Source organism: Lygodium microphyllum, chromosome 7 (assembly GCF_053477565.2).
Source record: "Lygodium microphyllum isolate KBCC chromosome 7, Lygodium_microphyllum_v1.1.10, whole genome shotgun sequence".
NCBI classification, from domain to species: domain Eukaryota; kingdom Viridiplantae; phylum Streptophyta; class Polypodiopsida; order Schizaeales; family Lygodiaceae; genus Lygodium; species Lygodium microphyllum.
In genome coordinates, this window is record NC_141141.1 from 132068685 (window position 1) to 132095550 (window position 26866).

Consider the following 26866-nt stretch of genomic DNA (forward strand, 5'->3'; position numbering starts at 1 on the left):
TTGGATTGAGGGAGTTACTACTCCAGTGCATTTCATTAACAGGTTGCCTAGCAGTGGCATTGACTTTCAAGTTGCCATCAAGGATTCCACAACTGTTGGTCTTGAACTGATCAACAGTGATTCGTGTTGAATGCCCACCTTAGGAAAAGCATGTTCGAACCATATTCTTTGCTTCTGCTGCTTTCCATATTCTATTCATCAGCTTGCAATCAGCCAAGTAGCACAATCTGTATTCCATGCCTTGCCTTGCAAATAAGTAACACAGTCTGTAATTGCGCGCACTCCACAGATTTTTTAGGTGCAGGTCCCTGTATAGCTTCTACCAGTGCTACAAGCCACTTGATGGAGTGTACACATGTAAAAATTGACATGATACAAAGATCAATAAGATCTTGTGAGATGTTGGACTATCTTTATTCTTTGTGAGCTTTGACCATAAGAAGAGGCCTGAGGGCATATCAAAGGGACATGAAAGACTTCAGTTTTTGAACAGCCAGTTTGAAAATCGAATTTGTTTTTTTTTATGAAGCTGAAGCTGTTGATGTTGAATACGGTTGTATTCAAACGGGTGAAGTGCAGCTAGTATTCCATACATTCAGGTCTATTTGCCACATTCAAGAGACCAAAAGGCTTGAACAAGTTGATTATAGGGCCATTATCCGAAATTGAGGTGACTTTCTTTCAAATTGAATCGTGAACTTCCTTGATTGATCTTCTATCTTGAAATTAGTCAAGGTCCTCTCTGGTCGCGACTTTGCTTTCGAAACCCTTCGACAGCGTGACAGATGATAGCTTTGCAATAAGGCTCAGGGGAGCGGACAGTGGAGAGACGTGCTACAATCGACAGGCGTGCTACAGTCGACTGACGCATAACGGGCGACAAGGGCAGCAGTCGGTGCATGACGGTCCAACGCGTGGCGGGGCAGCAGTCGGCAGGACAGGTCCACCACGTGGCAGCACGGTCGAACAGGGCCAACGGACCCCATCACATCTTTCAAAAAAAAAAAGGAAAAATCTTTTCTTCAAAATCTCCTTTGAATTTGGCTCCCCTCCTCCGGGTGTTCGCGCGCACAAGCACAGTGTGCTAATGTGTGCAGGTTTAGGCCTAGAAATTTGGGGCTTTTTCAGAATTTAGGGATCTCAACTCAAAATTGTACAATCTGACTTAGAAATTGCAAAGTCGGTGCACATTTACTCAGGAATTTTGGGGCTTTTCACATTTTAGTGAAATTCTTTCAATTTCACTGAAATTAGTGCACGCAAGACTTGGAAAATTTGGGGATTTGTCCAGATTTGGTGCGAGCAAGATGCAATAGTGATATCTATCTCAGAAATTGCAGAAATTTGTGACATTTTGTCCTTGACATTTGGGGCTTTTCATATACATGCACAAATTGGGCTGAAATTTACTCAATTTCTCGACATTGATGCACATTGGACCCCGTGCAATTTGGGGCTTTTGCAGTTTGGGCAAAATCTCTGCAGCATTTGGTCATTTTATGTACATGCAAGTTGAATTCCACACAATGTGGACATCAACACTTGGTAAAATTTCAGGGTTTTGCTGAAATTGCTCTATTTTGGCAAAATTGGCCTATTCTATGCATGACAGAGAAAATGCAGATGTGTGGTTGATGCTTTGAGCACAAAATTTTGGGGGTTTTGACCATGTGTGTCAAGTTTTATGCTCGTGGGTAGATGTACAACAGAAATTGCAGCTAAAATTTTGGGATTTCTCATGTAATGTGATGCATATGCCCTTGGAACAACTATAATCACTTGTGGAATGCACATAGTTTGGTGCTTCTGAAAATTTAATTACAGATCTGAAATCGGTGCTTCTACGTGGTCATTTCTTCCTGGTTGGTACTTGTCTGTACCTTGGTCACTTGTGTGATAGTTTGGGCCTACATTTGCTGATTTTTTTGTCACATTTGGGCTGAAAATCATGGGTGGCAGCAATGACAGCAATAATCTCATGCACATAAAGAAGCTTGAAGGAGCACACAACTTTGCAGTTTGGCAAAGCAGTGCTACAATATCCTGTTGCAAAAGAAGCACGCAAAGCCGATCAAAACACAAGGGACAAACCCCACAGATATGGAACAGGACAATTGGGATGAGTTAAATGAGCTAGCATGCTCAACCATCGAGCTATCGATTTTTGACGCCTTGCTGTTTAACATTGAATGTTTGGATTCTGCATATGCTATATGGACTCAACTGGAAGAACTATATGCACAGAAGAGTGCTGCAAGCAAAGTGTATTGGCTGAAAAAGCTTATGGATTTGTGTATGAAAGAGGGTACAGCAATGTCTACTCACTTGAGTGAGTTTAACTTCATTTTAGCTAGCTGATTGCCTTGAAGTTCATGATTGATGAGGAATTTAAGGCTACTTTCTTGCTCTGCACTCTACCAGAGAGTTGGGATACATTCAAGACTGTTATGAGCAATTCTAATGTGATCCTTTTGTATGTTGATGTAGAGCGTGCTCTACTCATGGAAGAAATAAATAGGCAAAACAATGCATCCAATAAGTCTTCCTGAAACCGGCCTGTTCACTGGGAAGGGCGGTAGTGTACAACCAAAATACATAAATGCTTTCACCCAATTTACAGTCGTCCACTTTACCTGAACTCAAAGATAGAATCAAGAAGAAATACAGGAAGCTAGAATGCTCCTGTTGCCACACTGACACCCTATTGGCCCCTAAGTTAGGCGCCCCTTGCGGTATTTCTTTATTTTTAAAAAGAGAGGGAGTACAATGGGCTGTCTTTCACCTATTCTGGGTGAAATTTGGCAGCATAACAATACAATTACTAACCCAAAACAAGCCGACCAGGAGGGGAAACTCTGCCCAAGTCTAAATCTTCTGGTTGGAGTGTGGAATTGACCATTTCAGCCTGCTGTAATTACTGGTTCAGACCTGTTCTGAAACCTGTTTTCAGCTCATACTGATCCCTGCACTGTCCTGCATCATGCATCATCTAGGCCAAGTGCCTATTGATTCTGACAACAATTGGGCTCTGAAATAACCTCTGAACAGTCCAGAATCAGTTCTGATTTAGTGTTGTTTCAGACACTTGCTTGGTGAGGTTACCACCCTCACCTATTCCTGCTTGTGGGCAGCAAACAACTACTCCTGTTCCTGGAGAAAAAAGGCTCTTGCCTCATGCAAAAACAGCATATTCCACACAGCTGTACCTGAATCAGAAGAAAGGCCCTTAATTCTGCAGCATAACCATACTGTCAAGGGGAGAGAGAGAGAGTAAGAAGCAAGCTCAACCCTTTGTGCATCATAGACAAGGTAGACCAGCTCTCAAGAGCTCTCCATCTGCAGCAATCCATCTCCTTTTCACAAATGAGTCCCCCCCATGCATTGAAACTCGTTTTTGTCCTGCCCTCTCTCTCTCCTTTAGGAATTTATGCCCAAATTGTGACACATGGCATACATGTAACAATTTTCTTGTTTAAACCTTTCGGTCTAAAATTCTCCATCCTCAGTTCAAAATTTGACCTCGGTACAGACCAGAGGATTAATCCTCGTACAAAAACGAAGATAATGACGCGAACAAATTCTGGGGTCCAAAAATAGTAACTCCCTAAAATTTAGGAGTTGCTTCCATTGCATCCCACTAGTCTTCTGACCATCTTTGCAGACTATGGTTACATCCAAATTTGTAATGTAGCTCAACTGAAAGTGAATTTGCACTGATGATCCCACATGGCTAATCTCTTGCAGATTTGTTCATCTTCCCTTTGAACTAGTCTCTTCCAGGCTAGTTCTTCAACACACTTGTCCATATACACTTTCACAAGTCTCTTCCAGACTTGTCAATCTACAGTGCCAACAGTCTCTTCCAGACTTATATTGAACCTTGTCTGTCCAGTCTTGACTCACAAGAGATTCCTGTCCGTTTCACATACTGGCCATGCAACTCAGGCGTTTAGATTTCAAGAGGGATCCTTCCAAAAAGAAAAACCAAATAAAATATGTAATAAAGAAATCAACAAAAATGTAATAGTTGTCACAGTCTTGTGACATACCTCCCTCTTGAAATCGCAAACGTCCTCGTTTGCATGAATGTTATACATGCTTTCAGCTAACCCAGTGAACTTACACTAGGCAGCACATGTACAACACATACATCCTATCAGTCAACATTGTGTACTGAACACACTGTTAGCACATATATGTTCTAACTGTGAAACATGGCAGACTATCATCATGTGACTCCACATCACTGTTTCCAGATATAGTGGCCGGTACACCACAATGATATCCCCATAGTGGCAGATTCTCATTTGATGACTCCACATCACCCTAACTAGAGATCTAGTGGCTGGTACATCAAAATGATATCCCCACTGAGTCAATTCACAGAATACATGCCCGATCGAGTAACCATTGTTACAACATGTATTCAATTCAATAGAAGTAAAAATTGTATTCTTGCAAGCAATACTTACTTCTTTAGCACTGAGAAAACCATATGGACACAATAAGTGTTAACCTATACAAAATCTGTTTCTGTACATAATTTCTTTCTTGAGCAATTGTCACTTTGACAATCTATTTCAGCTTAGAGATACAAGGGGTCAAGGTAGGTTGCAAGAGAAATGCTTCAAGGTAAAGTTCCAACACATTAGGTGACTCTACAAGTTCACCTTCGTCCATCCACTTAGCATCTATAGCTGGATAGTTCTTGAACTTAACCAAATACCTTCTAGCTACTTTGCCTTTCACTTTCCTTTCCTTGTGTGCCAATACCTGTTCTGGAACAATAATTTCATCAAGTTCCTCAACTTCGGGCTATTCCTCAACTGGCATATCTTCTGGCACATCACCCACATAGGGTCTAAGAAGACTTACATGGAAAGCATTATGAATCTTCCAATTGTCAGGCAATTTCAGCCTATAGCTAACATCACTAATCTTCTCTGTTACTTGAAAAGGCCCATAGTATCGCATACTAAGCTTAGTGAAAAGACTTTCCTTGCATTTCCGCTTCTTTAAGCGTGCCTTTTCAAACCGCAACAGTACCCAATCACCAAGTGAAAATATCAATTCACGACGGTGATGATCAGCAGCTTTCTTTTGCTTTGCCTGAGTCCTTTCAAGGGCATGCTTAACTTTCTGATACATTTCCCCCATACTCTGCACATACTAATCTGCCTGAAAGATCTTATCCTTTGTATGCAAAATGGGAGGAACCTTTTTACTTCTTCAACAATTTCAAAAGGGGCTTTGCCTCTTGACGAATGCATAGTATTATTGTATGCATACTCGACCAAAGGCAAATACTGCTCCCACTTTGACTTGTGCTCTGACACATAGCACTTAAGCAAATCCAAGACAGTAAAATTTGCCTCTTCTGACTGTCCATCAGTCTATGGATGAAATGACGATGAGAACTTAAGTGTTGTGTGTTCTCAAATATGCCTCTCCAGAATAGACTTGTCATCCGTGGATTACGGTCACTGACAATAGACTGTGACATACCATGATACTTGAAGACATTGCACATAAACAAACGTGCCATCTGATCTTGTTTTATCTTCTTTCTGACAGGAATGAAATGAGCCTGTTTGCTAAACCTGCAAATAATAGTCCATATCCCTTCATTTCCTTACTGTGTCCTTGATCAAAGATAAAATCCATAGCTATGCTTTCCCATGGTTTATCTGGAATAGGCAATGGCTGTAAAAGCCCTGGTGCTTTTTGCCTGTAAAACTTGACCTTTTGGCAAATCAAACACTGCCACACAAAAGCATCCACGTCTCTTCTCAAAGTAGGCCAATAAAAGAATGTCTCTACTGCTTTAACTGTTGCATCAATACCACGATGCCCTGCATACGGTGGAGAATGACTCTCTGTCATAACTTTCCGTCTCAATGGCATAGTCACACATAGTCTACCATGCATCAACATGAAACCATCCTTGAGAAGATAATGCTCATGATGTTGTCCATTAACAAGCTGATCAAAGATCCTTGCCAAATCTTCATCATCAGCATACTATTCCTTCATATCATCAAGCTCATGATGATAAGGAATTGACACAGCTGAAATTTGTGGCTTCCTTGACAAAGCATCAGCCACAACATTCTTTTTGCCTTCCACATGCACAATCTGAAAATGGAACATTGACAAAAATTTTGCCCAACGCATATGCTTTTCTAACAGCTTAGTCTGAGTTAAGAAATAACGCAATGTCTGATGATCTGTCTGGACAACAAAATCTGCCCCAAGTAGGTAGTGTTTCCAACAAGAAAGCGCATGAATCACAGCCAGCAATTCTTTCTCATAGACTTGCATAGTCTTCTCTGGCCCTCGCAAGATTCTGCTTTCATAAGCCACTACCCTGCCATCTTGCATTAACACTGCACCAATGCTGTTGCCACAGGCATCACACTGGACAACAAATGACTTCCTAAGATCTGGCAGAATGATCACTAGACTAGAAGTCATCTTTTCTTTAAGAAGATTAAAAGCCGAAATCTCTTTCTGTGTCCACTGGAAAGAGACTCCTTTCTTCTATAAAGCATGTAAAGGTGAAGCAATCTCTGCAAAATTGTGAATGAACCTCTTGTAGTAAGAACACAAACCCAAGAAGCTTCTAACATCATGGACAGTCTTCAAATCTAGCCATGTTCTAATTGCTTCAACCTTAGCAAGATCCATTCGGACACCATCCTTTGACACTATGTGCCCCAGGAACTGGATTTCTTCCAAGAACTCACTCTTCTTGCCATTGATAAGCAACCTATTACTGCAAAGCTCATCAAAGACTGCTTTCAAGTGTTCTCTATGCTCCTGTTCATTCTTTGAAAAGACAATCATGTCATCAAAGAATGTACCAACAAACTGCCTGTATGGACGAAAAATCATGTCCATCATTCGATTAAACATAGCAGGAGCGTTAGTAAGTCCAAATGACATTACCAAGAACTCATAGAGACCAAACGTGGTCCTAAATGAGACCAAACGTGGTCCTAAATGCAATCTTATGCACATCTTCTTGCTTAATCCTGATCTGATGGTATCCACTCTTTAAATCTATCCTGCTGAAAATTGACGCTCCTTCCAAACGGTCAAGGATGTCGTCAATTCTTGGAATGGGGAACCTGTTCTTGATGGTACTCTTGTTCAACGCTCGATAATCTATGCACATGCACCAAGAGCCATCCTTCTTCTACACTAAGAGCACTAGTGAGCAAAAGGGAGATGAACTTGGCTGAATCAACCCTTTCTCTAACAGTCATTCACCTGGCTCAATCTCCCTTTCTGTTGGGCTGCACTAACCCTATACGGAGGTCTATTTGATGGGCTATTGCCTGGCACCAAATCTATCGCATGATCCTCAGACCTTTCTGGTGGCAACTGTGATGGTAATGAGTCAGAAAAACAATCACTGAACTGAGACAAGAAAGCAGACCTGTCTCTATCTAACATAGATAAATTTGACTCATCATTATCCTTGACATTACATGCAAAAATCAAGTATGCAAAAAGATGATTCTTTATTACAGATGTAATGGCAGAAGCCGATACAACAGGTACAAACTCTCCTTTAAGCTTCACATCAAGCACATGAGTCTTTCCCCTATGTTCCAAAGTCAGTGTCTTGTTAAAGGCATCCAACACACCATGCTTTCTGAACATCCATGGCATTCCCAACAAGACATCATAGCCTTCAAGTGGCATGATATAAAATTCTTCTGCATCAACATAAGACTGTACATGAAGACGCAGCTTTCCAAGAATGGGTGTCATAGACTCTGAGTGGCCAGGACGTGCCAACCCTGCCTCTGCTGTGTAGCCCATCTCATCTGCTCTGATGCCCAAAGTAGAAGCCAACTCTGGTGAGAAAAAGTTTGCTTTAGCTCCAGGATTAAAGAAAATAAGTACATGTTGATCCCTAACTTTACCCCAAGCTCTGCACAGCTCATTAGCATCCGAGTGTGGCTTGTCTCCCAGCATATCTGGCACTAAACCTGCTGAAGGTTTGGGCTTCTTTCCTTTCCTGTCCTCTTTATCATCATCAGCTTATCTCTTATTCTTGTCCGGACAATTAGACGCAATATGACCAGTCTGCTCACAGATAAAGCACTTCCTCTCAACCATTAAAGCCTTTCTCTCTTCAAGAGACTTGCGCACAAAAGGTTTCTTCTGGTCCTTTGACTGCTGTCCAAAGGACTTGGCTGGTTTCTTCTTGAACTGCCAAGGTTTACCTGTGCTTTGAGAATTCTGATAAACCTATTTGCCAAATGGCTTCTTTGCTGAAAATTTTTCAGATTTGTCATGTTTAATGCTGCCCCCAAAACCACTTGACTGTCCCAACAATAATGCATTTCCTGTGGTAGCATTCTCAATTAACTGAGTCAAAGTGGTGACCTTTGTCTTTGTACAATAATTCCGGAGTTCCTTGGGCAGCCCACAGCAATATTTCTCTATCTGCTCAGTCAATGGCACAACCCTGTAAGAAGTGACTGGAAGTAAAGCCTCCCAAAACTTCTTGTTATAGTCTTCCAAATCCTTGCATTTAGATGCATCCAAATTATGCCAAGTTGACATAACATCGATCTCAAATTCATTGGTCAACCAAGCAGAAGCAAATACTTGCTTAAAGTAAGTCCAAGTGGCAGGAGCCTGTCCTTGCATCAACAGTGTACTCCACCACTGACTAGCATTGTCCTTAAGAAAAGTGGCAGCTTTCCGAACCTTAGAAGGCTCTGTAAAGTTCCCTCCTGCAAATGCGGCATCAAACTGTTGTAAGAAAGAGAGAGCCTTAGTCCTATCTTCAAATCCTCGAAAGATGGCAAACTGTACGGCTACACCACCTTCCTTGTATGGCTTTGGCTTCTCATGAGCCATCAAAGGGTCTGTAGGATATGCCTGTAACATAGGAACACTAACAGGTGGCATAGGAGTTGCCGGACCACTGACTACAGGGCTTGTAGCCACAATACTTGCTTGCTGATTTTGATAACCAGCCATACCAAAAGTGCCCTGTGGCATGCCAAAACTGCCCTGAACTCCCTGAAATCAAGGCTGCGTACCTATATTACCATACATGGGGTTTGGCATAAAACCCTATGTACCCCCAAACATTGTTCCTGGTACATAAATCTGGTTTCGAGGCGCATAACCAGCCATACTCTGAAATACATATCCAGCTCCAAAGTATCCAGGATGTACAGAGGTCGGTGGGAAAACATGTGGTAAAGCCTGAAAACTGTTTCCCTGTCCATTTAAACCAACATTTGGCTGCTGTAAAGTGGCGAGCTGAACTGGCAATGCCTGTGTAGCTAGCGTTTCCGCCACCTGTTCCTGGACAGTCGTAACCAATCTTCGAGTCTCCATTGACTCCGCAAGCTGCCTTGGTGTTTCCACTGAATCTGCAGCATGCTTACCCTTATCCTGGACCTCTATTGGATCCGAAATCTTTGCAAATTGCCTCTGTAAAGGAAGGGAGGGCTGCAAAAATGCCAAAAACCTTGGATTCTGCATCACTTGAGTAAACATACTCACAGCAGCAACTAACTAAGTCTTGAAAATGTCTTCATCCATAGAAGAAGCCGTAAGAACTTGTGGCTCAACCATAACAGGAGAAGTAACGAACTATGGAGGTCTAGAAGACTCTCCCACCTCATGGACAATAGGGATCTCTTGTGATGCAGACGCTTCCTCTCTGGTTTCTTCCTTTCTATCAGCCATAATGCACAATTCTGTGCCTTACACCCAAACAAACCCTGGCTCACTCTTTAGGGAAAAAGTGATTCGGTCCCGGCAACAGAACCATGAAACCGGCCTGTTCACTGGGAAGGGCGGTAGTGTACAACCAAAATACATAAAATGCTTTCACCCAATTTACAGTCGTCCACTTTAGCCGAACTTAAAGACACAGAACCAAGAAGAAATACAAGAAGCTAGAATGCTCCTGTTGCCACACCGACACCCTATTGGCCCCTAAGTTAGGCGCCCCTTGCGGTATTTCTTTATTTTTAAAAAGAGAGGGAGTACAATGGGCTGTCTTTCACCTATTTTGGGTGAAATTTGGCAGCATAACAATACAATTACTGACCCAAAACAAGCCAACCAGGAGGGGAAACTCTGCCCAAGTCTAAATCTTCTGGTTGGAGTGCGGAATTGACCATTTCAGCCTGCTGTAATTACTGGTTCAGACCTGTTCTGAAACCTGTTTACAACTCATACTGTTCCTTGTACTGTCCAACCCACTGTAATTACTGGTTCAGACCTGTTCTGAAACTTGTTTTCAGCTCATACTGATCCCTGCACTATCCTGAATCATCTGGGCCAAGTGCCCCTTGATTCTGACATCAATTGGGCTCTGAAATAACCTCTAAACAGTCCAAAATCAGTTCTGATTTAGTGCTGTTTCAGACACTTGCCTGGTGAGGTTACCACCCTCACCTATTTCTGCTTGTGGGCAGCAAACAACTGCTCCCGTTCCTGGAGAAAAAAGGCTCTTGCCTCATGCAAAAACAGCATATTCCACACAGCTGTACCTAAATCAGAAGAAAGGCCCTTGATTCTGCAGCATAACCATACTATCAGGGAGAGAGAGAGAGAGACTAAGAAGCAAGCTCAGCCCTCTGTGCATCATAGACAAGGTAGACCAGCTCTCAAGAGCTCTCCATCTGCAGCAATCCATCTCCCTTTCACAAATGAGCCCCCCATGCATTGAAACTCGTTTTTGTCCTGCCCTCTCTCTCTCTTTTGGGAATTTATGCCCAAATTGTGACACATGGCATACATGTAACAATTTTCCTATTGAAACCTTTAGGTCTAAAATTCTCCATCCTCGGTTCAAAATTTGACCTCGGCACAGACCAAAGGATTAATCCTCGTACAAAAACGAAGATAATGACGCGAACAGATTCTGGGGTCCAAAAGTAGTAAGTCCCTAAATTTTAGGAGTTGCTTCCATTGCGTCCCACTAGTCTTCTGACCATCTTTGCAGACTATGGTTACATCCAAATTTGTAATGTAGCTCAACTGAAAGTGAATTTCCACTGATGACCCCACACGGGCTAATCTCTTGCAGATTTGTCCATTTTCCCTTTGAACTAGTCTCTTCCAAGCTAGTTCTTCAACACACTTGTCCATATACACTTTCACAAGTCTCTTCCAGACTTGTCAATCTACAGTGCCAACAGTCTCTTCCAGACTTATACTGGACCTTAACTGTCCAGTCTTGACTCACTAGACATTCCTGTCTGTTTCACATACTGGCCATGCAACTCAGGCATTTAGATTTCAAGAGGGATCCTTCCAAAAAGAAAAAACCAAATAAAATATGTAATAAAGAAATCAACAAAAATGTAATAGTTGTCACAGTCTTGTGACACTTCCAGTGCTTTGCATACTAGGGACAGATGCCAACAGAAAGGCAAATATGATAGCAAGGGACGCAGTAAATCACGTGGCAAAGATATTGAATGACATCATTGTGGCAAGAAGGGTCACTTTAAATGTGACTGCTACAAATGGAAGAAAGAGAAAGGAAATGGCAAGAAGACAAATGATAGCAAGGAAGAGAAGAAAGACAGTCAGCCTAAGAAGAGCAATGTCAAAATTGAAGAGGTGAATGTAGTCACTCATGACAGTGATAGTAGGAGTGACATACTCTTTGTCTCTTCACACTTTGGTACACATGCTTTACTTGCAAATACAAATGATCACATGCATACATGGATTCTCGATTTAGGTGCTTCCTTTTATGTCACTCCTCATCGTGAGTGGTTTTCAAACTATACAAGGGGTCAACATGGCGTTGTCCATCTTCGGGACAACTATGCATATAACATTGCAAGTATTGGCAATGTACAGTTGCAGCTTTAGCATGGCTTTGTTTTCACACTTTAGCATGTATGGCATGTACCTCAACTCAAAAAGAGCTTGATTAGCACAGGGCAACTAGATGATGATGGTTTTCATACCATCCTTGGTAATGGAAAATGGAAGATCTATAAGGGATCTAGAGTGATTGCCAGAGGTTGCAAGAGTGATCATAGTTACCAGGAACGGGGAACGAGAACGGGAACGGGACCCCCTGGAACGGGGGGAACGCCCAAAGTGAGGGAATGGAAACGGTATATATAATATGTATATATATGTATATATACAACGGGGAACGAGAACGGGAACGGGACCCCCTGGAACGGGGGGAACGCCCAAAGTGAGGGAATGGAAACGGTATATATAATATGTATATATATGTATATATACATATGTATACCTATGTATATATACATATGTATACCTATGTATATATACATATGTATACATATGTATATATACATATGTATACCTATGTATATATACATATGTATACCTATGTATATATACATATGTATACATATATATATATATATATATATATAGAGAGAGAGAGAGAGAGAGTCAATACTTGTCTTAGAATCTAGAGAGAGAGATCATATCAACCATAATTCATGAAATTAGACTCTAGAGACATAATAATCAAGTTTCAACTTTCAACAATAATAAAGATTCAAAACATTGTAACCAGCAATGGATTGTCGCATTCATAATTCAACATTGTAATCAACAATGTTGCATAAGTCCAACTGGCAACAAGTGTGCATTGCAAAAACACAAAATATGCACTAAACAGTAAACTTTAAAGCCTAAATAGTAAAGATCCAAGTTACAAGAGCTCCAATTTCCAAGTCAATACTCTAAAGTTCCAAAAGACTAGCTACTAAGTGCTCTGATTCATGGAAGATGCCTCCACTATGCCCGAATGCTCATCCTGCTGAACAACATCTTGCCCATCATCATCACCATCATCATCATCATCGTCATCTTTTTCCCAACATATAAAAGAATCAGCCTTTGCAACTGGTGTACAAGCTAGCAAGCGAATATTGGAGCTCACATGAACTAGGTCATTCGTCTTCATTGTACCAAGACGATTTCTCTTCTTTGAGTTAATGTGATTGAATGAGCTCCATAGTTGCTCTAAACAAGAAGAGCTAATTGTTTGGCTAAGAATACGAATAGCCAAACTCTACAACTCTGGAGCTTCTGCCCCGTAGTCCTCCCACCATAAAGCAGCCCCAATATTTGTCTTGTCCTCTAGTGCATCCACTGTACGAAACATCCCTAATGTTTGCCGATATACAGAGAGCTGATTTTTAATTTTGCCTTGCATTTCACGGCTAGGATACAGCCTTGCAGGCAATGTGTTCCAAGCCTTGACCACCTCAAGGTCTCTTTTTTGCATCTTTCCTTGAAACTCAAGATCAAGCACATATGCTACAACATGCATAGGAGAGTCATACTCATTCCATCTGCTGATGCATAACTCCTTGATCTGCTCATACCTATCTGCATTTGGTTCCAAACTCTCGAACCTCTCAATCATGCGATCCATACCTCATAGAGGGATCCATGCCATCTGCAAGTCTCAACATGTACATAATAGGATCAACCATTTGGTTGGTGCGATTAGCCTCATCCCAAAAATATCTATCAGAAACATATGCATTACATAACACAGCAGTAGCAATGGCAGCCCCAGTCCAATTTTCATACTCATCCCTAGCAAATAGCTCCCTAATTGCACCTTTGCAATAGTGCAATCGACCAAGCATAAGAAAGTTATATGCAAATCGTGTATCCGAGTATTTAAGAAGTTCTTTGTTACTTCTCTTGCGAAACTCAGCATGAAAGTACTGATGATTACATATAAATGTGATAATCTTGTTGCCTTTCGCAACATGAGATGCAATCCATGGCAAGTCCCCAATATCCTTCAACAAGTTATTCAAGCAATGCGCCATGCATGGACTAAAGGTGATATGTGGATACATTGCCATTAAAATGTTTCCCGCTGCCCTGTTTGTAAGTTCACCATCTGCCACAAACTGCACTACATTTTCTGCCCCAACAGCCTGCACCACTCGGATACCAATACATCTGCACTCTTTCCAGTCTCTAAAGCATCATGACTACCAATGAAGTATACATCTCCATGAGAATATGCAACAACACCATGTATGGACCTATGGCGTGTGTCACTCCATCCATCTACTATCAATGTCACTCCATTTCTTGCCCATTGATTGTGAATATTTGCTGTTGCAATCTCTATGGCTACTTTCTCCTTTTGAAGCAATGTAGTCCTGATAGTATCTCATGAAGGGGGCTTATATGTGGGTCCATACTCTGCAATCTTTGTCACCATATTTAAAAAATAAGGTGACCTGGCTGATTTGAATACAATATGGTCATGGTAAAAAAAGCGTCCCACTGCTGCATCTGTTTCCTCTTTTTTCTTTGGTTCCCATGAAGTGTGCAATGAACTCTGTTTAGCACCACGACCTGTTGCCATTGATGGCCCACGAGAAGGCTGCGTAGCCAATAATCCTGGTAGTCTTCTGCATGAAGCACCATGCCCTACTGGCCTTGGAGTCCATGTTGTTGGATCCACTACTATATTTGGCGTCCTCCTGGCATGTGAATTCCCCATAGATGTGGCTATGCGGTCAAGTAACTCCTGCCTTTTCTCAATTGATACATTGGTGCAAAAACGCACATCTTTCCCCTCCTCATGTAGAAGATGGGCTCTCACTTTATCAGCCCCACTACTGTGAGCATAAGGGCAAAGTTTGCATTTCCAAGGGTGAGCCCCTCCACCTCTCAATGGCACGCCTGCATCTACCTCATCCCACCATGACCAAGTAGTGCTTCGACTTCGTCCAGTTGTTGACGAAGTACCTGCTAAGGATAATAAAGATCCCATAAATGTCAATGTTGCCATCTATATAAAAGTGACAAATAATCAGTAAAGTTCAATAAATTTGCAAAAATTTGCAGCCAAAATTTCAACATGTGTGTGTTAAATTTTTAGCAATGCTAAAAACGCCAGAACTTTGGTGCTACTTCAGCCTGCATTCCTTTTACTGAAAATGCCACAAATTTGGGGCATTCTAGCCTGCATTCCCTTGCTGAAAATGCCCCAAAATTTGGAGTATTTTCAGCTCCCAAACTTGGGGCAATGACTGACTCAAAATGCCCCAAATTTGGGGCATTCCAGCCTGCAATTCCTTGCTGAAAATGCCCCAAAATTTGGCACATTTTTAGCTCCCAAATTTGGGACAATGACTGATTTAAAATGCCCCAAATTTGGGGGCTCTTTTAGATCTCGGGATGATGGATCCCAATGCCCCAAATTTGGGGACATTGCAGCCAAATTTAAGCCCCAAATTCCAAAATCCAATCCTTGAGAAAGGCCCAAATTTTGGGGCAACTACCAACAACTGACGTCTGACCCAAAATGCCCCAAATTTGGGGGAGAATCGAGATAATGATCCTCGAGACTTCACCTGATCGCGGGGAGGAGTCACGCCAAGCAAGAGAGGTGGGCCTGGCAGGCGGAAGAGATAGACGGGTCCCGAGAGCAGGTGGGAGTAGGCAGTGGGGGCAGGCGGGGCAGGCGAGATAGTCGGCGGGACAGTCGGTAGGGCAGGCGGAGCAGGCGGAGTGGGCGGAGCAGGCGGAGTGGGCGGAGCAGGTTGCGCAATCAACCGGATCAACGTGAGCCAAAGAGTCGAGACACTCGGCGGGAGTGCAGTCGGCGATAGCGAGTAGTCGGCGTGGGCAACAGACGGGCAGTCGGCGCAAAACGGACAATTGGCGCGAAACGCCTGCTCCAATAAAGTTAAAAATTAAAAATTAAAGAAAAATCTTGTGCTGGACGGCCGTTCCAGACAGGGAACGGCCCTGGAACGGCCAGGGAACGGACTAGAACGGGAGGGAACGGGTCAGGAAACGGGTTGGAACGTTCCGCCAACGTTTCCTCGGCTCAAACCCCTCAAAACGCGTTAATCCGTTCCTATGTGCCCAAACGGGCATTCCTTGTCTCTATGAGAATAATACTTTGTATCCACTTCATGTATCTAGTGTGCATGACCATGTTGTTGCCGTGACCGAGCAGCCAAGTGTTTCTTTGTGGCATGGCCGGTTGGGACACATGAGTCAAACTGGAATAAAAGTACTTACGCGTTTGGATTACTTGCCTTATCTTTGTTATGCTAATTTTGAGCACTGTGATCATTGTATTTATGATAAACATACATAGACGTCTCATAAAAAGTCTCTTTCACTAAAATCTTCTTCTCTAGGGTTAGTACATTCAAATGTATGTCAAATGCCAGGATTATCTTTAGGAAAAATGAAATATTTTGTCACCTTTGTTGATGATGCTACACAGAGGATATGGGTTTACCCTATTCGTAGCAAGGATGAAGTACTTGACAAGTTTAAAAAATTCTTGGCATTGGCTGAAAAACACACAGATAAGACACTTAAGTGTCTTCGCTCTGACAATGGTAGGGAATATGTGTCCAAGGCCTTTTAGGCATTTTGTGACATCAAAGGGATAAAGAGAGAGTTCACTGCCTCTCATAATCTGCCCCAAAATGGAGTTGCAGAGCGTATGAATCGAACCATATAAAATAAGGTCCGTACAATGCTGTCTCATGCTGCATTACCCCATGGTTTTTGGGCAGAGGCTCTTATGACAACCATTCACTTAATTCATCGGTCACACCAAACAGGTCTTTAGGGAAGGAGGGGCTGGGGAAGAGGAAGTTCCCCAAGAAGTGTGGTCGGGCAAGCCACCTTCATATGCTCATCTGAAAGTGTTTGATTGTAAGGCTTTTGTGCACATTCGTAAAGAAAAACGCAGCAAACTTGAGTCAAAGTCCTATAAATGCATTTTCCTAGGATATGGTGACAAGGGTAAAATGGGATATAGATTATGGGATCACGAGAAAAGGAAAGTAATACGCAGCAATGATGTTATCTTCTGGGAAGATCGCATGCATAAACAGCCCGAAAAGACTGACGAGGTCTGTAGAGTTGTATTCCGGGAAGAAATACCTTTTGGACAGCAAAATGTGCCAGTTGTACAGCAACAAATACCTGCTATAAATGAACCTGTAAATGTAAAAAATTATGCTGGAAATGATCAACCAGCTATTACCTATGATAACGAACCACTACATGTGCAGGAACAACCAGGACAGCAAGCTGTTAATACTGATTTGCAAGCTGAAATGCCAAGATAGCATGCTGAAAATGAAAATTTGCAAGAACAGCTAGCAAACAATGATCATTAGGTTAGGAGATCGTCTAGGGCTACTAGACAACCTGATAGATTTGTTCCTAGTGCAAACAATGTGGTTGATTATGTCATGTTGACCGACTGTGGTGAACCGTCTTGCTTTAAGGAAGCAATGGATAGACAAGACAGCAAGAAATTGTATAAAGCCATGTTGTCAGAGATGGAATCTCTTGAGAAAAATGGCACTTGGGACTTGGTGCAGTTGCCTAAAGGGCTGAAAACACTTCCATGCAAATGGGTTTACAAGATGGAGATCACTTATGGTTCCTCACCAAAGTACAAAGCAAGATTGGTTGCAAAGGGGTACAAGTAGGAGCAAGGAATTGATTGTGATGAGATTTTCTCTCTTGTAGTCACAATGACTACATTGAGAACCATTTTGAACTTGGTTGCAATTGAAGATATGGAACTCATACAGATGGATGTAAAGACTGCATTTTTACATGGTGATCTGCATAAAGACATATATATGCAACAGCCTGAAGGGTTTGTCGGAAGAGGGAAAGAAAAGATTGTATGTAAACTCAAAAGGAGTTTGTATGGGCTGAAACAAGCACCAAGAGAAAGGTATCATAAGTTTGATACATTCATGCAGTCTCAAGGCTTTCATAGAAGTCAAGTGGATCACTGCTTGTACACTAAGAAGGCAGCAGATGGCAGCCTAATTATCTTAGTTTTGTATATTAATGACATGCTAATTGCTGGCAAGGATACTCATACCTTGGATTCACTGAAGCAAAGTCTTCATGGCAGCTTTAACATGAAGAATCTTAGTGATGTAAATCACATTCTTGGCATGCAAATACTCAGAGATAGATCAAAAGGCTTACTCTATCTATCTTAGCAGGAGTATATCTCCAAGGTTTTGCAACGTTTCAATATGGAGGGGGGGAAAAACAATTGGGGTTCCATTGCCTCCATATGTGAAACTTAGTGCAGAAGACAATCCTACATCTGATGATAAGAAGGCCGAAATGGCCAAGATACCATATGCTTCAGTTGTTGGCAGTTTGATGTATGCTATGGTTGCTACACGTCCTGACATTGCCTTTGCAGTGGGAGTGGTTAGCAGATACATGGCAACCCCTCCTGGCAAGAAGATGGGGATGCAGTGAAAGGTATTATGAGATACCTCAAAGGCACAAAGGAATTGTGCATCTGCTTTAGGAAGCAGAAGGCATCTGTTGTTGGCTTTACGGATGCAGACTATGTTGGTCATGCGGATTGCAGGAAGTCCACTTCTGGGTATGTGTTTACTTTCACAGGAGGAGCCGTCTCTTGGATCTCCAGGCTACAAAAGTGTGTTGCATTGTCTACTACAGAGACAGAGTATGTGACTGCCACTGAGGCATGCAAGGAGGTTTTATGGCTTTCACGTCTGGGGGGAGAGCTTGGCATCTCAGAGTTACCTATTCTCCATTGTGATAGTCAGAGTGCTATCATGCTAGCACGGAATCATGTCTTTCATGCAAAGACAAAGCACATACAGGTGAAGTACCACTTCATTAGAAATATACTTGACAACAAGAGCATTGAGCTTGTCAAAGTGCATACAGATGATAACCCTGCAGACCTTCTCACGAAGGGTCTTCCAGCAGAGCGGTTTGCTCATTGCTGACAGATGACGGGAGTTGGATAGATATATGTATTTCAGCTTTGTACATACCTAGACTTAGCTAATTCTTTTCTCCTCTTAAAGCACATTACCTTTAGGTGGGAGGTTGTTGGGAATAAAGGCCCTCGTGCCTTTAAATGTGCCCGGGTGTGAACACACCCTTAGCACTTGTACTTACATATATATATCTATCTAAAAACCTAAAGGTACACACTCGTCATTGTACCTACGAACGTGCACACTCTCTCCTTTTTTCTCTCTCCCACTCTCTCTATCTCTCCGTGCCTAAGGAACACCTACTGTCTCGATCTTCATGCTGACCCGTCACTACAATACAAAGGTCATTAGGAAATAACTGTAAGAACTTTTTTTTTTTTTTTACCCACCATTACTGCAACATGCAAAGGGGCATCCAGAAGGATTAGGAAAGCAACAGTTAGATCTAGATGTCAGAAACCAAAAAATAAACTACATGCATGGAATGGCACTGTAAGTAACAAAGGTAAGGACAGGCTCCTGATGGCATGATGTTACCTGTTCAAAACCTAGGCACTTCACCACGCCCAAATACACATTTGAATGGAACCGAAGGCCACCCCTATAAGGCCCCAAAGCTTGGTTGAACTGCACTCTAAAACCTCGGTTAACATGTGGCTCTCCTTTATCATCAACCCAGGGTACTCTGAACATAATAACACGTTCTGGTTCCAGAAAACGTTCCAGGACTTGTACATACCTAGCAAATAGTAATGATATGAGGAAAAGTTGGCATACAAGTAATGGCACATAGAGAAAAAATTGAAAAGAATCTGACTGGAGCAAAAGAAAAGGTAAAACTCACTGGGGATGCTTTGATAATACTGGCTCAAGTGAATGAACCACCTCTTGAACAGCTTGAACATACTCAACTTCATGGGGATCCCTTCGCATAACTCCTTCAACAACTGATTCTGCACTTTTGGATAAAAGTGCTTTTTGACACAAACAGTAGGCCAATAACAAATCTAATTTAGAGGCTCACCTTAGATATGTCCTTAATTTTAGCTCAAAAGACAACAACTATAAATCCACTGACTTTCAAGTTTCACACACAATTCTGGGGAAGCAATTCAGCATAAGCAACGGCCATAAAAATTTGTGGTACATATTGATTTTCCAATACAGACAACATATTACCGATAGCTCAGGGTCTTCTTCCCTCTTTGATTATCACACAAGAAAACAATGCTTCCCCTACAACAACTTTCTCTCTCCTGGTTATCTCATACTTTCGCACCTGTATCATTGCCTTCATTCTATTCCTCATCTACTCTGCTGCTGCTGCAGCTCTCTCTCATGTGCCTCTTCAGGCACTCAACCCTTACCTGGCCCCTTTTCTACTGCTCCATCCCAACTTCACCTGGTCTCTACCAGCATTTTTCAGCTTGCTCACATGACTTCCTCATTGTGCATCAGTTTTACCAAGAATCTCATGCACACTAGGTAAATTAAAGCTTGTCACTGTGCAATATTCTGGTCTCACTCAACCATGACAACGGTCATTCAGCCCTTTTTGCAACAAACAATGACTAAGAGTTGAAAATCCTTATGTACATGGGTTCCAAATCCCCTATACGTTCAATTAGCATTAGCATGATGGGATTAAAAATTTAAAAGGTCAGTATAGAGATGGTTCAATCACAAAAGCAAAGAGCAAAGGGGCATGAGGACAGCCCTGCCTCATAGACCTCTTCAACTCAAACCTTTGAATAAGTGTACCATTGATAGATAATCTAGACGTAGCATTGTGGAACAGAGTAGAAACCATCCTGTAGAAATTGTGCCCAAATCCCAACCATTTATTCTGCACCCAAAATGAAATGATCAACCCACCTGATCGTACGCTTTGTCAAAGTCCATGTTTACCAAAGCAACTTTGCCCCCACTAGCTAAAGAAGACCTATAGCCAATATGAGGTTCCATATGGCCTCATGTATCTTTCTGCTATCAATAAGCCATATTGTCTTTGGTGCAGAAACTTGGGCAGCATGAATCTCACTCTATAAGCAAGGCTTTGGCCCTAGCAGTGTAGGCAACATTGAGTGTGGTGAGAGATCTCTAACGGCTCAAACACCTCCCCGTGACAATTTTACAGGTAAGTTTTGGGAGGACGATGCTGGAAGCAAGCAGCCTGGAACCCAAAATGCCAGACTCCAGAGACTTAAGAATGCTAGTGACAACAATAGAAGGTGATGAAGAAGGCTGCAGACTCCAGGCTCCAGAGACTTAAGAATGCTAGTGACAGCTGTAGAAGGTGATCGAGAAGGCTGCGATGAACCAATCCACAAACGGCAAGGTGGAAAAAGGCATCAAACAAATAAATATTTTTGTTTCACCAACATCCTTTTTACTACTGGCAATTGGGTCAAGTGGCGTACACGTCAATGTTACCCTTTAAGGGAACCCACAAAACTCTGTCCAAATCCTCTTCTCAAGATCTCATTTTCCACCCCTTTTCTTCATTATTAACTAAGTGCTTCCTATCCATCAACAAATAGCAATCATCCTTGTTGAAATAGAAGCAACCATCAACAAGAAGAACCACAAAAGAAGCTACCTTTGTGTTTCATATTGTCTAAAATACAAATTAGGTCTTCAAGTGTGGCCATACCTAGAAGGGTGAAACCCGCCTAGCCATAGGCACAAGTGATGCAAAATGTCTTAGGGAGAGGGAGCACAATAGGGAGCAAGGAGGAATTGCCATCATTTGTGACTATATAGTCACATAGAATGGGACGTGGGATGGAAAGAAGCTACTATCCTCCTAATCCTCAAGTCCAAAAATGACCATCAGTTGTAGCAATGCAACTAGCTTTTAGACCCATCACCCAATCCAACAATATTTGTTTGGGAGACAAGAAAAACAAGCACTTGCCCATAAGAAGAGATTGCACATGAGGTTTCAATTGCAAATATCCGAGTGATTGGAGGATTTCAACTCTTCAACCCTCTCCTTGTCAACAAGTATTTCACCATTCATTGCCTACACCCAAGTTCAACCTCATCTCAAAAGGCAACATAACCTCAAATGTACCACCCAAGTAGAAGTTTCAACATCATCTACTCCAATCTCTTGGTTAAGTCATAGACTTCAATTTAACTGCTTCTATCAAACCTGCATAATTGCTTCTATCCAACCTGTATAACCTTCAACTAACCTATCCAACAAAAAGGCACTCTCACAAGCTAAATTCTAATTTATCTACAACCACCATCAAAATTCAACATCCCACAACACAAGCAAAGCCTCTTCTACAGCTTTTGAAACCAGCCTTCCTTCTCAAAAAGAGTCGTAATTAACTTGATTGAACAATAATACAACAAGCAATAACTGCACAAAACTAAAATTAACACTTCCCACTTTAATCAAAGACAAGTGACGCCCAATTGATCCCAAAACTGGTGCTCCTTGCGGTATTTCTTTAGCTTGTTAAACCTTGTAGTACATGAAGATTAACCAGCAATCAATTGACCAATCTCTGATTCTCTCTATAAATTCACAACTTTGGACTGCTGTCACAAATGACCAGCAATATAAAGCCTCAATTTGCCCCTTGATCCAAAGCACAATTGGGTACAAAATGGGTCTTAAACACTTGCATGTGGGTCTTCCGAATTGATTACAGCAAACCTGCTATAAACTCGCAAACTTGCTATAAACTATCAGGTTTACAGCAATCCTTGTGATCTCAAGGCTTCAATCTGTTGGCACACTTCTCCAAAGGCTGAGAAACCCTAATTACAACAGTAATCAGGTTTAGTTACAGTAATCAGTGCTGTATACTTTTAGATCTGTTGAGAGGGGAGAGAAATTTGGCAGAGAGAGAATATCAGGCTGATGCTAGATGGGGCATCAAACTGCTGTTGCCTGCTGATCAGTAGAAGAAAAATATTATCACAAGCTGTTTTGGGCACCCCAAATGCAGTCTCCTTCTACTTCTAGGCTTGTTGCTGTTGTCACCTCCTGTCTAGCAGCCTCTATTGCCTGGCACTTAATCACTGGCAGCTTCCCAATGGCTGGAAGCCGACTCGCTATTCAGAATGCCCCCCTCCCCATGTCTCACCCAGCCCCTAATGGCCTCAAGCTGCCTTGCATGTTCTCTCATATTCCACCAAGTAGCACTCTTGCTAATGCAGAACTCAACCACTAGAGATGAATTTCCATTAAAATTTACGGAAATTCAAAAATTGCCTTAGCTGTACCCACATTGCCCATCCACAATTTAATCTGCTTAGCCCTTTGAACATGAAAGTATTTTAACTTTCATAATGTTTAATCCCAAGCATTAAAAGTTTTAATTTTCTCTAAGCCAATGACACCACGAGTCATTTCCAACGGCTCATGCCTTGAGTCAAGATTGTCACTATGCACCTATTAACACCTATCCAACTTCGCTTATCACAACTTTTATGAATGTTCCCCACTGCCCAACTAGGGTTGTGGACAGCTCTCTCTCTCTCTCTCTCTCTCTCTCTCTCTCTCAATGACACCACGAGTCATTTCCAACGGCTCATGCCTTGAGTCAAGATTGTCACTATGCACCTATTAACACCTATCCAACTTCGCTTATCACAACTTTTATGAATGTTCCCCACTGCCCAACTAGGGTTGTGGACAGCTCTCTCTCTCTCTCTCTCTCTCTCTCTCTCTCTCTCTCTCTCTCTCTCTCTCTCTATATATATATATATAAATATATATATATATATATGCAAAGTTCTGAAGATCCAAAGCAGAAAGAAAGTGACCATCTAAAATGCCTATATGGATCTTTTGATATATTGTACTTCCATCCAATAAGGATAGATTGATCTTAGAGTTTTGTTTTACTTTTCCTTTTTTAGTTTTCTAATTGATTTTGCCTTTTGGTACCCGAAGTGGAATGTACAAATGATAATTGATGTACTTGATTTGTCTTTTAGGTCAATTTTGGCCTCCACAAAACATTCATATAACTTTCTTTCTTTCTCTCTCTACATTATCAACTCCTCTCTACCTTCAATAGCTTGAGGTTGATTGAAATGAGGTCCCTTGCTTGTGAGAGCCTTTGTAAGCTTAAGACCATGGTCCATGAGAACTTATGTTGTCACTCCCTTGAGTGCTCTTCCCTTCTCTTCTCTCTTCCTTGCTCATTGGAGTGCAATGTTTAGCCACTAATAGGATTTGCACTCAATCATATTTATGGTGCATTAACCTCTAATTTACACTTCTCAAAACATTCCCAAAAAGTAATTGAAACTAAATTATCAAACATAAATTGCTTTATTTTTACAGGACAACTACCACCCCAATCCTCTATAAGCAGGAGTCTTGTATTTGTTGATACACAAGGGATTCATTCTGCCTAATGCTTCACATCCAAGACATCAGCCTTTTCCCTATGCTATAAAGTAATTCTATCATGAGGACATGAAATTTAATTCCTTTGCTTAGCATTTGATTAATTTAATAATCGAATGTGCAAATGTGAGATACATATGTGATATGTGTGCAAGCTATTTCGTGGTAGCAAGCCAAGGACCCCAAAATATAAGATAGTGCCAAATGCAAAAGTTGTAACAAGTTATGTTTGTTAGGTTCTAGGTGGTTTCTAGTGTCAGTTATTGGCCTAGAACACTTTAATTAGCCATAAGTATCCATGGTGACACTAGAGGCTTGGCATCAATTAACTAATTAATGTTTGTCTAAGGCTAATAAGTGCTCCGAGATACTTGGGGGAAGTTTTGGCCCAACCAATTTAATTGTTGGCTAGTTAGATTATTTTTCTAGGCACAAAAATAATTAGTAAATTAATTTTTAACATTTATATTCTAAAAAGTAATTTAATGGGATGGATAATGTTGAAAATTCAATTTATAAGGCTGCCGCTTAGCAAAATTTACCCGTGAAGTTTACGAAAGCTAAATGGGGCTAATGGGAGAAGAAAAACTTGTTTTTACAATTTCGAGATAAGGAAGAGGTGTTGGATTGTTGTTGCCTACTTTTGAGGCCATTTCCAAACCATTGGAGACCATTTTGGTGAAGGTGACTACATATTCTTAACCAAGGGAAGCTAGGAATTGTGGCTAATGCACTTTCTCTTGAAGATTACAGCCTCTAATGCTCCCTTTGCAGTTGATGAATCTATTTGGGACTACAAACTCGGGTTAGTAGCTCAATTTCACCAAATTCTTGCAACAAATATTTGAATTTTCCTCTGCATCACTCTCTCTCTCTTTCTACAGTCATTTCCCAACTTTGCTCGAAGTTTTACAACAATCCAACCATTGGAGGTGGAGATTTTGGTAAATCTTTGTTGTAAACCCTATAATACAACAAAAATTAGGGTTTAATAGCCACATCTGGAAGCATTTCCAAATTTGAAGGCTTCAGACATGAATTCGCAGAGTGGAAATCAGTGTATCTCAAGAGGATTTGCTCCAACCAACACTAAATTTGAGGCTAATTTATTTTCCAAGGAGCATAGGTGAAGGCCAATCCCCTAGCAAATCAAGGGGCAAATTGATTTGAAGGCTTGCTGGTCATTTATGACAACAAGAGGTACTTGGATTAGTAGAGAAGATTGAAGAGTCTCAGTTGTACTCCATCTATTTGCAATACAAGTTAAAAAAATATTGCAAAAGACATCAAGATACCATCAAATCCTTTGAATTGGTGGGCCCAAGGCACTTGATTGAAAGTCAAAAGCTTTGCCCAAGTGTTGAACTTGGTCTCATCTAAGCATTTACAGCAAGATATCTTCATACAGTGAAATGGGATCAAGCACTGATGATGCCTCTCAATATGCACATTCACATGGGGAAGAAGAAAATCCAATGCCTGATATTGAACAAGGCACACAACATGGACAGCAAGCTGAAAATGTTGTTGAAGATCATGTTGCAAGGTCTTCAAGGCAAAAAGATAATAATGACCAGCAAGAGTAAGAGGAATTCGATGACCATTCAAGAATCGAATGAGGATAGCAACTAATCTCTTTGAAGAATTGGCAAAAGATCCTTAGTTCAATTGATTTTTGATGCTCCGAAGAAGAACAAGAAGGGCAAGAAGAGAAAGTGATCTTCTAAAGCTTTAGGACGGAAAGATGCACCCCAGAAATGTCTAAGCTATCTTAGGATGAACCCAAAGCTGGGGATGACGAAGAGCAATTGGTGCCAAGATGGCAAGAAATACAATTCCAAGGCCATCATGGAAGTGCCAATTCATGGATCTAGGGCAGCAAGGCATGCTTGCAATTATGGGGCAGCCAAGATACTTTGGCGGCGGTACCATTTTTCATTCTATGGTGAAACAAGGACCGCATACAAGGATATATGGCACAACTTCTTATGGTCGTAGTGTTAGCAGATATTAGTCAGCTCATGGTGTGAGTCTGTGTGCAGAGGCTGGGCATTTTATGTAGCATTTTATGCAGTATTTTATGGCACATTTTTGTGGCCATTTATGATGTACTTTTAGCATTTATTGCTGGCCGACCTGCATTTTATGCTCCCCACTTTTGTGGCTATTTATAGGGCTCCTCCTCCACAGTTTGTGGTACTTCAACCATCAGTGGAGATCCTTCTGGGAGAGAGGAGCCGGTGCTGAGGAGCCCACGCAGCCAGTGACTCACCGTTGTATGCTGCTGTCTCGTGTTCGATATGGATTCCATTTCCCGAGCATACATCTGAGTTCTCATCTGTCTACTGTGTTCATTCTTTCTTCTGTCTTGTGTTTCAGCATTTATTTCAGCATATTCTTTACGCTTCCATTGCTGCACCACTTCTGACACGTAGTTGCCAGGAAACACGTTTCCCAACGTTAGGAAGCATTGGAAACATCAACTTGTTTCATAAATGTTAGAAACGGCTGAAATTGTTTTTCGGGCCCTAAACATTAAATGCCCATTTTTTTAGTCGTTCCATTTTTCTAATTAACGTTTTTTAATGTCAAAAAACAAACGACGATCACAATTCACAAAACTTCACCTCGCGTTATTTAATTAATAATGTCTGACGAATAATCATCAATGAGTCGTTTTTTGTTTATATCT

The 26866-nt window shown here is 41.5% G+C and overlaps 1 protein-coding gene across 4 annotated transcripts in view; it reads right to left on the bottom strand.

Moving 5' to 3' along the window:
• The window catches only part of LOC148033970 (Amino acid dehydrogenase family protein), a 75443-nt gene that overhangs the window by 16173 nt on the left and 32404 nt on the right, over positions 1-26866 (bottom strand). For 2 of the 4 annotated variants that reach the window (XM_087681950.1, XM_087681951.1), the window contains exons 3-4: positions 19639-19747; positions 19332-19533 (exon numbers count right to left, since the gene is read on the bottom strand). In XM_087681950.1, coding sequence (XP_087538076.1) covers positions 19332-19533; positions 19639-19747 — 311 coding nt within the window. Of the gene's footprint in view, positions 1-19331; positions 19534-19638; positions 19769-26866 lie in introns of all 4 variants that reach the window. The other 2 variants (XM_087681948.1, XM_087681949.1) reach the window with 1 other exon arrangement.